This window comes from Malus domestica, chromosome 15 (assembly GCF_042453785.1).
Source record: "Malus domestica chromosome 15, GDT2T_hap1".
NCBI classification, from domain to species: Eukaryota; Viridiplantae; Streptophyta; class Magnoliopsida; order Rosales; family Rosaceae; genus Malus; species Malus domestica.
The window spans coordinates 3,766,381-3,779,167 of NC_091675.1; the positions used below are offsets into that span (position 1 = coordinate 3,766,381).

A 12,787-nucleotide genomic window follows, 5' to 3' on the forward strand; every position below is an offset into this window, starting at 1 on the left:
CAATAACATGTCAAAAAGTATCGTCATATATAACATAAGATACATGAATAAATACAAGGACACATTAGTTTGAATAACAATAATATAATTTTGGGAGTAAATGATCGTATTAAGTGTCTACAAACGTATAATTAAATTTTAAAAAGTTGGCTAAAATAATATGTTCTCATATTTTCACTCAAATTTGAATCATTTTCTTATAATGTGGATAAATTAACTCAAAATATCGTTAGTATCAAATAAAAATAGTAACTGCCTAACATTATATGATATCTTAATCAATTTAGTAAACATGCTACTAGTGTTTTTTTATATTCTGCGATCAATCAATATAGTTAGATAGTGTTGGGATTATATGAGCATCTTTCTGGTCCAATGTACGTGTCAATAATGTGTGGCTGGGGTGGATTATCAACCATAATATAACCCAACTTTTGGCTTTATTAGTTGTGCTTGAACAAGAAGAACACAGAATCACTTGATTTTTTTTGGTGTTGCCGTATTTGTATTCAAGCTAATTCTGGCCCGACGATGTCCCATCCATTCCAAACAAGTTGAAGAATATATAAACATCTATTCTCTATCTGTCAATCAAACAAATGAAGTAATGCTATACATGTTGATACACAAAATAAATAAATAAATCACTTACACGTCATATATGCAATAAACTTATAAGGCCATGTGAAAACCGCAAAAGAGAGTAGTGTAAATTAATTAATTTTCTCTCAGTACATACCGCATTATCCTCGATCAGTTCACACCAATGGATTTGCCAGTGGAGCTTCTGGAACAGTGAACTGCAACAGAGAGGCATGTGCAAGATCACGTGCTCTCCCACCCAGCAATATGCATGCATTGGTCGACAAGGGAGGCGGCGCGTGGCAGCATTTCCACTTGCACTTGGTCGTATAATGCACTGATCACTGATTGATAACTTATCTGATCCACAACGGTTATGAACAGCTCACCAGAATGCTTCCAAAAAAAAAATGAACAGCACACCAGAATTAAAAGCTGCATATATATTTCATTTTTCTTCCTCCTTTTTAAAACAGCATTTGTCTGTTTTTGGCAGAAAGCACCGAGGATTGCGTGTGAGAAGACGATGAAAACATGAAGGCCTTTTCTGAATTTGTTTCTTTCCCGAGCTCACATCATCTTTTCTTTTAGATAGGAAGACCGGCTATATAAATCAAAGATAGTTTAGATGTTTATATATATCTTTTTGTTCGGGAAGAAGCTTTGGAGGTTATGGCGTCCACTGTCAAAGAAGCTTCGGAGCAAGAGCAAGCAGCCCCACGATTGCAGATTTACTCCACCTCTGATACTATCTCAACTTTCTGGAGAGGTACTCTCTCTCTCTCTCTCTCTCTCTCTCTCTCTCTACACACACACACACATATATTTGATCATCTATATATTTCACATTTGACAATAATTCGGCTTATATATATCACCTATATATATAACATATATATATATAATCATCTATTTTATAAGTCTCGATTTATAGTCATTTTTATAAAAATTAAATTCAAACTGAAACTATTTGATGATTTAATTATGACGAAATTTCAATATTTCTTATAGAATAAATAGTTCGTCAAGTTCTTTGAACTCAATTAAATACTTCAAATATTTTTAATTTGGCTAATATTTTATAACGATAATCTAAGAGGTGCAACTTGAAAAATAAACGGTTCAGATCATTAAAGTTTTGTGGTATTGGCCTCACAACTAATCTCTATTTAAAAAAAAAATGGAGGTCCCTTCTCCCAGAGGCTTCCTATAGATATCTATCTATCTTACATCTGATCATTAACCCCTTTTTTGCAGAAAAGTATGAAAAGGATGCCAGGAAGTACTGGGATGTGGTTTACAAGCGGCATCGAGAAGGTATGATTTTACTTGCTTATTAGGTTAGTAAATTTCACCGTAGCTATTTACTTCTGTTGCATTTTTCTGTATGCTTGTATCCGAGTTTTGATTTTGCCGGTGCTATATAAATCTAACTGCGAATTTCTTGAATCAGTTCTTTAAAGATCGGCACTACCTGGACAAGGAGTGGGGCAAATATTTCTCGGTGAGTGAAGAATTATGTTGGAGGTATATATGGAGGTTTTAGTTTTGTCATTTCATATTCATCCAACAATTCAGTAGGATTTTAACTTTTGTTTTTGTTTTTTTCATCTTTTTGACTATCAGGGCGCTGGGCGGAAAGTTTTTTTAGAGGTAAACTTGTGTGCCAGTCGTGCGTGTTACTGTTGTTGTATCAGTCGAGATCATGTGGCACTATATCTCGTGTCTGCGCAAATTGGAAGAAGTATAATTTAGTTCTCGTTTGTGGAATAATTACTCGAAGCAAAACAGAAAATGCCTTTTTTTTTTCCTGTCTTGAGGAACCAGAATCTTGTTTCCAGTTGTGCTTTTCCCTTAAATTTTGTATAATCTTGTGGCAAAGTATTTATCTTGGTTTGTTTAAAGTTGGTGATCTATTCTATGTTTCTATCTAGAGGATCTCTGACCGTTTGTCTGTCAGGATGTTATGTATTGGATTATTGATTAATGTTCTCAACATACAGGAATTGGCTGTGAAGCTGGAAACACTATTTTCCCACTGGTTGCGATGTATGCAGATGTTTTCATCCATGCATGCGATTTTTCAAAAAGGCTGTTGACTTGGTTAAGGTGTGGTTTTCTTGTGCATTTACTTGCTAGTTCCATGGCAAAGGATATTAATATGTTCAAGGATGTTGCTTATGTTTGACTAATAAAATACACGTAGTAAAAAAATAGTAAGTTCAGTTTAGGTTCGTAGTTGGTACTGAATAGCCGTGACAAGTGATGCACAACGAGTTTTTTGTTGTTATCCCAGACACATAAAGACTTCACAGATACCCATGTTAGCGCATTTGTTTGTGATCTGCCATTGATGATCTAAGCAAGCAGATTTCTTCATCTTATGTGGATATTGTAACCATGGCATATAAATTGAACATATTGAGCAACTTTCCCCAGTGGTTAAATTTCACGAGTGATCTATTTTACGTAGAAGTTGCTGACTTGTTAAGTAGATTTTTGTGTTATCTGCAGTTTCTCCAGAGAAGACGCCTCTATTATTAAAGAATATTAGGAAAATTCTCAAGGTAACTGATAAACTTCAATTTCAAGCAGCTATTTTTATTTAAGTAGTCCATGCCTCTTCATATGTGATGAAATTTGTGGATTGGCCTCTTGCCCAAATGGTCGTGTGCTGTTTCGTAACTATTCTGTTGGCGACCTTTCTCAGGTTGATCTTCAATATGCGTGTATTTTGAAGTTCATCCTTATTATCGATTGATTTTTTCCCCTTTTGAAAGATGCATGGTTATAAGATATGGAAGTTTGTTTCTTTGTTATTATATTGGTAATCGACAGGAAACATTGAATTGCAAGGACCAAAAGATAAGTGAAAACTTTTATGTCTAGGGGTGACGGCATGTAAGTTTTTCTGGCATGTGCTTGTACATTGAGCTACTTTTTACTTTTTTCTCAGTGCACAATCTTGGTTGTGATCCCTTATTATTTCCAGCGTGCTTTCTACTTTTCTAATGAGTTCTTAACGAGGTCATTTTCGATGTTGAAGAACTTGATTTGTGCCGCAAACAAGTTGAGAACCGGTCAAGGGAGTTGGTTATGAATCGGTAAACTGTAAAACCATTTTGTGAATGGCAATGAATTATGCCAAGCATTATTGAGAGAATAGTTGACTTGTCATACAAGTTAATGAAATCTCTAGGATTTGCCTTAAGGAAATAAACATATTGGAGTCCTAATTACATGCAATCAAGTAAGGGCCTTTATTAAGTAAATACAAGGAATGAGAGTCATGATGAGACTTAACCTTATTGAAGAGATAGAGATTATCACTCTTACTGATAATAGGCCGGTTTGAGTGAAACTCTAATATGATAATGTGAGGATATATACATATATATATATATATCAGCTGAAGAAGTCCCTGCTTCCACACAATTAGATTCGAAAACTAAACCCTATTCAATAGTAGAGATTGTTGCTGTGTGCTGGAAGTAGAAGACTACTTCTATTATTCATTCAATGGCGACTCTATCAGGTAAGTCATCATTGCGACTAATGTGATGCTATGATTTGGTTGTTAATGATCTGTTTGTTCATGTTGGTAATCCTAACACTTTGTTGGTGATATTGTTAGCTTAATTCTTATGTAATTCTTACATGTGGTATCAGAGCCACCCAACGTGGCTGGGGTTCTTTATTTTTACTAAAGGAACTGAGGTATATATTTGATTCTGGTTAAATTAATGCTTCCGCTATACTCTAACCAATTCATCTGCAATTTCTTTTAAAATCAATTGCATGATGAATAATTACATGGTATTCTTCGAGTTGTGTTTGTTACATTTATGCAGAGAAGTACATCCATTCAGAGTAATGAAAACACTTGGATGATCCTGGTTAAATGCTTCCGTAATCCTGAATGAGTTTGTTGTAAACTTGCTGCATATTTTGCACACATCAAAACTGGTACTTTGCATATTGACTAATTGCTTCCATCCCTAATTAATTAACGTATACATACATATACATGCTTGTACAAATCTTTCTCGGAAGAAATGCTTGCAGAATGGCATCAAATAGAAAGAGTATCAGACTTCAACAAATGAAGTAAAACTTTAGGAATCAATATCATTTATCTATCACTAAACGACTTGACAGATAAATTGATGATTGATTTTATTTTGGATGAACCATGTGAGTGTTTGCTCAATGGTTCGTGGTTAGAGGTTCAACTGATTAACATAAGCTTGAGACGCAAATATTTTTCTGGTGGCTTTTGGCTCTATTCAGCGTTTTTTCATTTCAAATTCTCTCCGGAAAGTTATGAAATTGTTCTTCGCAATTTAATCTCTACCTAATTTGGTTGAATTGAAATTAAGCTTTTGGTTCCAATTAAATCGATTAAGTTAAGAGTTCATGCTTCTGTTTATGTTTTAAAATTTAAAATTTAAAATTGGTAAGTTCTCTATTACAATCTTGTGATATTATTTTGAGTTGATAGAAATTAACCTTATGGATACTAGTTTCCTGGGTGAGCCATTGTATATGATTTCATACTTTAAATTTTGGATTATACCATGGCATTAACATGTCGTATGCGCCTCACAATTTCATATCTTAGTTGAATTTATGAACTAATTCTACAGAAATTTATAAGGTTTAGGAAACTTTTCAAGTCCCAAATCTCTAGATCTTGAGAAGCTTGAGTTATATATATCTGATCTTGAGAAGCTTGAGTTATATATATCTTGTTCACATGTTTTTTTGGGATTTTCATACTTCCATTCACTCTTATTCTATTATTATTCATGAATCTATTACCCTTATATTCAAGAGAAGAATTGCAGTGGTAGTGTTGAGATTTTCTGCCTATATTAACTTATATTTTAATTACATTGGCTTATTTATTGCATGATTTAACATTGTAGTCCGTTCCATAATTTTTTGGAATGATGAATTAAAGGATAGTAGTGTGGCTTTTGCATTGAAATTTCTTAACAAATTTGGATATTTTGCTAATGTAGACTTTAAGCAAAGTTGTCTAAATGACTAAATCTTTTTCTTTTATGGTGAAAAAGGGATGCCTTGCTTGTTGTAATCACCAAAAGAATGAAATTTTTGTTACCTATATGCATTTTGTGTAGCAAGCATATAGTGAGTGGTCATTGTTTAACCAAATTCTCATCAACGCATATTGATCTCATTTTATTGTGATCTCTGATTAGAAGATTTTGTAAATTTCACTCACAGCTCTAGAACAATAATTTGATAAATTTTCCTAAATCCAATTTTGATGAAATTATGTCATGTTATGTTATATAATGAATTCTATACATGGAAAAATTTTCACAGTCTTTCGCACAAGAAATTGATTTATGGTTAAATTTTAAGTGTGACACTATGTTGCTAAAATTCTGCACCATATAGTCTATTTGTGATAATTTGTGACATTATTTTGATATATCTATGTAACTCAAAAATTCATGAACTTTTAGTGTGATATACATTGAGATGTTTATTTCAAGTCTGGAAATTTTCACGCGCATTGGTTTTAAAATGAATTATTGGTGAATTTTTAATTTCAGGATTGTACTGTAGAATTTACGCAGTTTCTGCAGTACATTCCATTTCAATTTTATTTTAGCCCACTTTTAAGATTGCAAAAATTATGGAACTTTAGCTAACAGTAAATTTATATGTCTACTTAATTTCTGGAAAATTTAATGCATATTGGAGAAAATTTTGAATTTTTTGGTGAATTATTTAGTCTTCGGTATGTACTATAGAATTTTTGTAGTTTTTGCAGCACATCCCATTTCGTATTTTCTTTTAGTACACTTGTAAAGTCTCAAAAATTATGAAAATTTTGGGAATTAAGAGACTTGTATGTTTACTTATTGTCTGAAAATTTTCATGCATATCGATGAACAATAAATATTAGGTGAATTTGTAATCTCATGTATGTACTGAACATTTTCTGCAGCACCTCTCTTTTCGAATTCATTTTTGGCTCGCTTATAAAATTTTAAAAATCATGAAATTTTGCAAAACAGTAGTCGTATATGATTAGTTCATGCTTAAAATTTTTCATGACAATCTAAAGAGAATTGAGTTTTTAGTGAATTTGCAAACTAAAGTGGTATTGCTGAATTTTTGTTTCTTCAAAAACTAGTTATGTTAACTTATGCAATATTGTTTTCACTAATTTGTGCATATCCAATATTACCAATTGTTTGACATGTTTATTTGCTCTAATATGTCATGGTTTTCAATGCAAATTCTCAATTCTAATGACTTTTATTATTAGTCAACACTGATTAAATTTGGGTTGAAAAGTGTATTGGTTTATTTTGCTCAAACCAATGTTTTGTTTGGTCATCAATTTTGATTATGATGGTCATTGTCTTTTGAGACAAAAATTGGAAAGTGGCATCAGTTTACTAATTGATCATTTGGTCTCTATTGAATAACTGATAACCATGTTTCCTCTTTTGAGAACTCTATTGTTCAATGTCAATAACAACATACTTTTTTGTCTGATTAATCTTTTGAGAATCATTGAATATCCAACAAAACAGTTATTTAATACTGTTCTAAAGGCTTATTTTGAAAAATCAGAATTCTAATTTATATGGTGAATACTTTTGTCCCAAAGGGAATTTCAGGAAATCATTTACCAACTATAAATTAATATTATAGCAACATAAAGTACTTCTAACATATTTTCATTTGGCCAAAATTGTTGAAGCTATATGTATTTTGTGTATTTTATGGTTTGGCTAGCTATGCAGATATTTTCCTTGCATGATTAGTTTCTGCCCCAAGGTGTAACAATCATGCAATTTGCAGTTGGTTCGATTCTCCACAACTCGACTACTTCCATGATGAATCTTGCATAATAGAGAGTGAGTAGGTAAATTTACCAATCTTTTGCCTTAATTTTCTCTGAGTTCTAAATTGGATTAAAATTATTGTTGAAAAATTGATGTTATTTAGATATCTAAGTGTTTATTTTATTCGACTTTGTTTTAGAATTAAAACATAAATTTTGAGTTTGGATTCTCTTATTAGGTTTCATTTTAATTGATGATCTAATATTTAACAAATATGTGAGTCTTCTCTCATACACTAAAATAAAATAAAATTTGTAGTCATTGCTTAAGTTTTTATTTATGTAACATTTTAATTCTAACCTACTTAAAAAAAAATATGTATTTGATCTTTATTGATTCAACTAGCCTATATTTTGTAATATGAAAACCACTTTCTCTAGTGTTTAATCTTGCAATTTTGGGTGTTTGCCCAAGTGGGAGAAATAATGTATTATGGGCTTCACACTCATCAATTGTGCATACTTTTAGTGGTTATAGTTTTGGTAGATAAAACGTACATTATCATACTTATTTATATTTTATATGTGCAACTAATCTTGCAGGAAATTCAAGAAGGGTTAATGAGTATATTCTGCTCAAAAGTGTTTTACTTATAAATTATTGTTTGTTGTTCAAGAAATTGGACTTGTGATTTATATGTTATTGATGGATAATTAATGTGCTAAAAAATGTTTTCTTATTCAGAACAACTATAAATCAATGTATAGTGAAGCATGGAATTGACAAGATTGTATATACTTCATATGCTCAAAAGTGTTGAAGCTATATACGTTTGCCCTTGTATTTTATATTTTAGCTATGCAATCTTAATATAATTAGTTTTTGTCCAACAATGATTATGGAATTATATGTTTTTGATGCAATAAGAAAACATTTAGTTAACGTTTTCTATTTCTGTCAAATGTTAGAAGAACAAAATTGACCAAATAATTTTGTATAGTTTTTCAGTCACAAGAGTCACTTCCCTACATATATCTTGAATAAAGATGTTGAGCTCACAAATTTTATGTTCTAGATCCCATGACTAATAATGTTTTGCTAATGGGAGTATTTGAAAGGTATCTTTTTCTTTTTGTAAACATTTACAAAGTTTTGTTTTACTCTCTTAATCAGTGGGAGTAATAATAATTTATCTATATAAGCTTGTCTCTGTTAATAAGTGGGAGTAAGAGATTACCTTACGTTAAAATTTGAAGTGTTAGTGGCTGATACTTTAAGAGTAAATTGTGTTCATAAGTTTTAATAAGAGGTTCTAATTTTATAAACAATATGTTGTATTTTCTTGTTCTTTTATTATATTCTAAATTTTCTTGTGTATCGAGATCTTGTATTCGATTTCTCCACTCATATCATTGAAAGCAAACGAGAAATTGGTTTTTCAATCTATGATTTTTTTTTTAATTTCACTATTATATATGGGAGATGGATAATTTTGAAACCGGGATGCATGGTAGAAACTAGAAACCCAACACCCTAAATGGACTAGTATCCACATTTAAATGGGACTAATATATAACAAATATATAATTTTTCATGGCATGATATTTTTCTTCTCCTTATAAGTGAGAAGGATCTTAGGTTTGAAACTAGTGCCGGCAAGTTTATACCAATATCGTTGTATAAAAGATCGAACAAATTAACTTTGCCCTTGAAACTCAATTTTGATTCTATTTTGCCACCTGAATTCAAAACTCAAAAGTCGTCATTTTACTCTGTAAAACTCAAAAGTCGCTCCACATTATCTTAATTCTGTGAATTTCGTAATGTGGGGCTAGTTAATTTCTTCTTCTTCTTTTTTCACCTCTACAATTGTAGAATGTTAAGTTTAAGGAAGAAGAGAGAGTCTATAAGTCAAATGGAACGAATTTGAAATTTCAGGGAGGAAAGTAGTGATTTTCAACTTACAGTGAATTAAAAACAGTCTGGATCAATCAAATACTAAATATATTTCAAATAAAACCGGATAATTAAAAGTAAGTTTCAGGTGGCATAGCTAAAAATAAGCTTTTGTTATACACAAATTATCTTTCTAGATGCTAATCAACGTAATCAGTGGAAGCAAACTTCAAAAACAGTTTGTATCAATGCAGTTTATTTGTCACAATAGCATTACAACATGAATCAAGAAACTGCTAGGTTTTCAAATCTCCAGGGCCTGCAGGGCCTGTTAGTAAACACCTATGGCAACAAGATCTGCCCAAGGAAGAAGGGTTACATGCTGACGGCTTCTTCATGAAACGCCACAGTATGGAAATTCTTCTCCCAACGAGGGGCTATTCACTTCACCAGAATATTCCAGATTTAGCTGCAAATTAGGCCAACAAGTACTACCATTGCAATATTTACTACATCAAGAAAAAAAAATCTCAACTACCAAAATTTGTTGCCACTTAGCATTACGGTTTAATAGTATTCTTCTTTATTCTTTATTTATAAGTGAGACGTTTTAGGTTCGATTATTTTCAAAGATGAATTTGAACCACATTAGTGCTAGCCAATTGTAAAACTTAGCTCACCTCTCACTCCGTTAATGTAGATAATATCGTTTGTTAAAAAAAACTACCAAAATTTATTCTGACCCATATAAAAAGAAGCCTAATACGAGGAATACGGTTCATAATTCATTAACAGAACTCAGATCAGACTTCAGAGCTCGTGTCCATGGAGAGAAATTTTCAACTTTCAACTTTATGGTGAACCAATTATGGCACGAGACCAAAATTCACCTGACTATCAAATATAGAACTTTTTTAGAAAACGTCCTTGAAGTCAGCAAACTAATGACAAATTTAATGCCTAAAATTAAGGGATTTTTGTTAGCAAAATAAATAAATAAATAAAAACCCTCAGAAACCCTAATCCATACATAGTTTGAGATCGACATGTCAAAAGCGAATAAATCTCTATGACCACGAGAACAACATGCAATGATCCAGTCTAGATCCCCATCGATTCCGACTAATCGTTAGTAATTTAAAAAAAAAAAAAAGGAGTTCCACCATAAAACTAATTAAGAAAGTTGAGTTCCATCATAAAATCAATTGATAATATAAAAAGTAGCCAAATCTCTTAGAACCTAAGTCCCTCCTCTCATCAATGTAAGACTCCTTCCCAACACACCCTCTCATGTGTGGCAAATTTTCAAGCCTAACACGTGAACAACACAACGGGTGACTTGGAGCACGTGTGACCGTTTGGCTTCACACGTGTGACAACTTGCTCTAATGCCATGAAGAAAGTTGGGGTTCCACCATATGGAGAGTAGCTCAACCTCTTATAAGCCTATTCAAGGTCTCTCCTCCCATTAATGTGAGACTTATTCTCAACAATTTCCTGGGTGTAAATTTATATGCAAAAAATTCATGAAAAATTGTAAACACAAATATATAAAACAAACATGATTCAGAGAGGGAGGTGATGGTGACAGATAGAGAGTAAGCACGCAAAGCTTCAAGCATGAACCCAGCATGCAAGAAAATACCATGTGTGCTCACTCTCTTCTGTCACCGTCCTTTACCCTTTAATTATTTGAACCTCCTTCGATATTGCACCAGAGAGAAAGAGGCCTCCCAAAACCCTAGCTGTTTAACCCCCAAATGCTCTATATATGAGATTGGAACATTTATTTGCTTTTTTGGGAGAGGGTTTCCAAGCCTACATCTAGCTACTCCTATCCATCCCTCTATTCGACCTCGCCGGGAAGGGAACCCTATCTATCACTCTACTGCAACCTCGATCCCTCATCGTTGAGGAAACCCTAATAGCTTTGCTTTGATATGAGAAATTGCAAGGCCTGTTGGGGCTTTATATAGAAGGAAAAAGAGAGAAGAGAGGAGTTGCATCACGTATGGAATAAATGTGGGTATATCTTCTATTGGTCATCGTTCATTATTTTAAATATTTTAATGCCATTTAATTCTTAATCACAGATCGAAGAGAATGGAAAAAAAGTCATCTAGAACTTTATCACTTTTTTTATCTTTTCCCATGATCCCATACCATATGTTCAAACCCCAACCACATACATTTATTCAGTTACTGTCACCGATGCATCTTGTAATTTTAAATCTTCCGATCCTTTGCTCTGCTTCTTTATTTTGATCTATGATATCCCTTCCTTAAAGGAATATTTTCACTCTCTCACTATCCTCGAGTAATAACGATGCTTACGACATTATTTACTATTGTGCAATTAGTTTAAATTTTAACATCTGTATACGGTGAATAAAAACAAATCTTAAAATTTAAACTCATCCAATAGCAATAAATAAGATGGTGAACATTACCACAACTTGAAGTGGTGAGGGAAAATGCACCTTCCTTTCAAGGATGAAGCCCTTTCTCTTTTCCTGCTCTGGCCTTGTCCTCCATAGTAAATAATATAAGGAAAACTAATGAAAATGACTTGAAAACTTTGAGTTTTAACGATAAGAACAAAATAAAGGGTAAAATGAATAGTACCATGATTGACTTTTTAGTGTAAAATGTGGTTTTTCGTTAAAATGAACAGTACCGGAAGCTTTTCGTTAAAGTTCCCAATAATATATTGTATGAACTGGGGTGATTTTTTTTTTTTTTTTTTTTGCTAAATTGTAATGGTACGGTTATTGTACCGAACCGAAGACATTTAGTATGGTATTGGTAACCAAAACCAATATCAACCATATTGTTGTAATGAATATATTTAATATCTATTTAATTATGTAAATATATATATTTGTAAAATTATATAATACTAAGTACTAACTTTTATTTTTAATATATTTCATTTAGTTTGCAACTTGTCTTTAACTTCTATTTGATTTGGTTTGCAACCCTTTTATATTTAAACCTTGATGCATGGTTTGACAAACTAAATATAAATATGTGTGAAATAATGATGAATGATGAATCTTGGTTGTAAGATAGAATATTTTAAAAATTAAAAAATGATTATAAGTTTCATCTTAATATGTTGGCTAGGTGCTTAACAAAAACAACGAAGCAAAAAACGTTTGGGGCTAAAATCAGGTTTGGTTCCCAAAAAAATAGCCCAATATTAAATTGGTACAATACTATTACTATACAATGGCAATCAAATTTTATGGCATACCAAATTTTGAGATAATGAAGATTCAGAATGATAATGGTACTAAATTTTGCCATATTAAAAATTTAGTATGATAATTGGTACAAAACATTTGGTACAGTAACGTTTAGAAACCATCCCTAGTATGGACTTAATTTGGACATGTTGTTTTGTTTCCCAACCTAGCTCCAAATATATGCCTACATTTTAAGTTTATTTACAAGAAATTGCATTAATTGTGTGA

General features: G+C 32.0%; 1 protein-coding gene and 1 non-coding gene across 3 annotated transcripts; one reads left to right on the forward strand and one right to left on the reverse strand.

The window, feature by feature from the left end:
- Positions 1–680: 680 nt before the first annotated feature.
- Positions 681–8,258, forward strand: LOC103431277 (uncharacterized). Of its 2 annotated transcripts, XR_011576506.1 has the most exons (7): positions 681–1,351; positions 1,840–1,899; positions 2,036–2,086; positions 2,209–2,235; positions 2,586–2,691; positions 3,097–7,495; positions 8,018–8,258. XR_011576506.1 is itself a non-coding variant. In XM_070814427.1 (6 exons), exons 1-5 carry the CDS (start codon positions 1,211–1,213, stop codon positions 2,679–2,681), a joined length of 375 nt encoding a protein of 124 aa, XP_070670528.1. In that variant the 5' UTR covers positions 681–1,210; the 3' UTR covers positions 2,682–2,691; positions 3,097–8,258. The 2 variants fall into 2 exon arrangements, 1 of the variants encoding a protein (XP_070670528.1); XM_070814427.1 differs by having other exon boundaries at positions 3,097–8,258.
- A 2,633-nt stretch (positions 8,259–10,891) lies between these two features.
- On the reverse strand, positions 10,892–10,986 carry MIR156O (microRNA MIR156o). The gene has a single exon (NR_120851.1). It is a non-coding gene; the product is annotated as a microRNA MIR156o (primary transcript).
- Between the last annotated feature and the right edge of the window lie 1,801 nt (positions 10,987–12,787).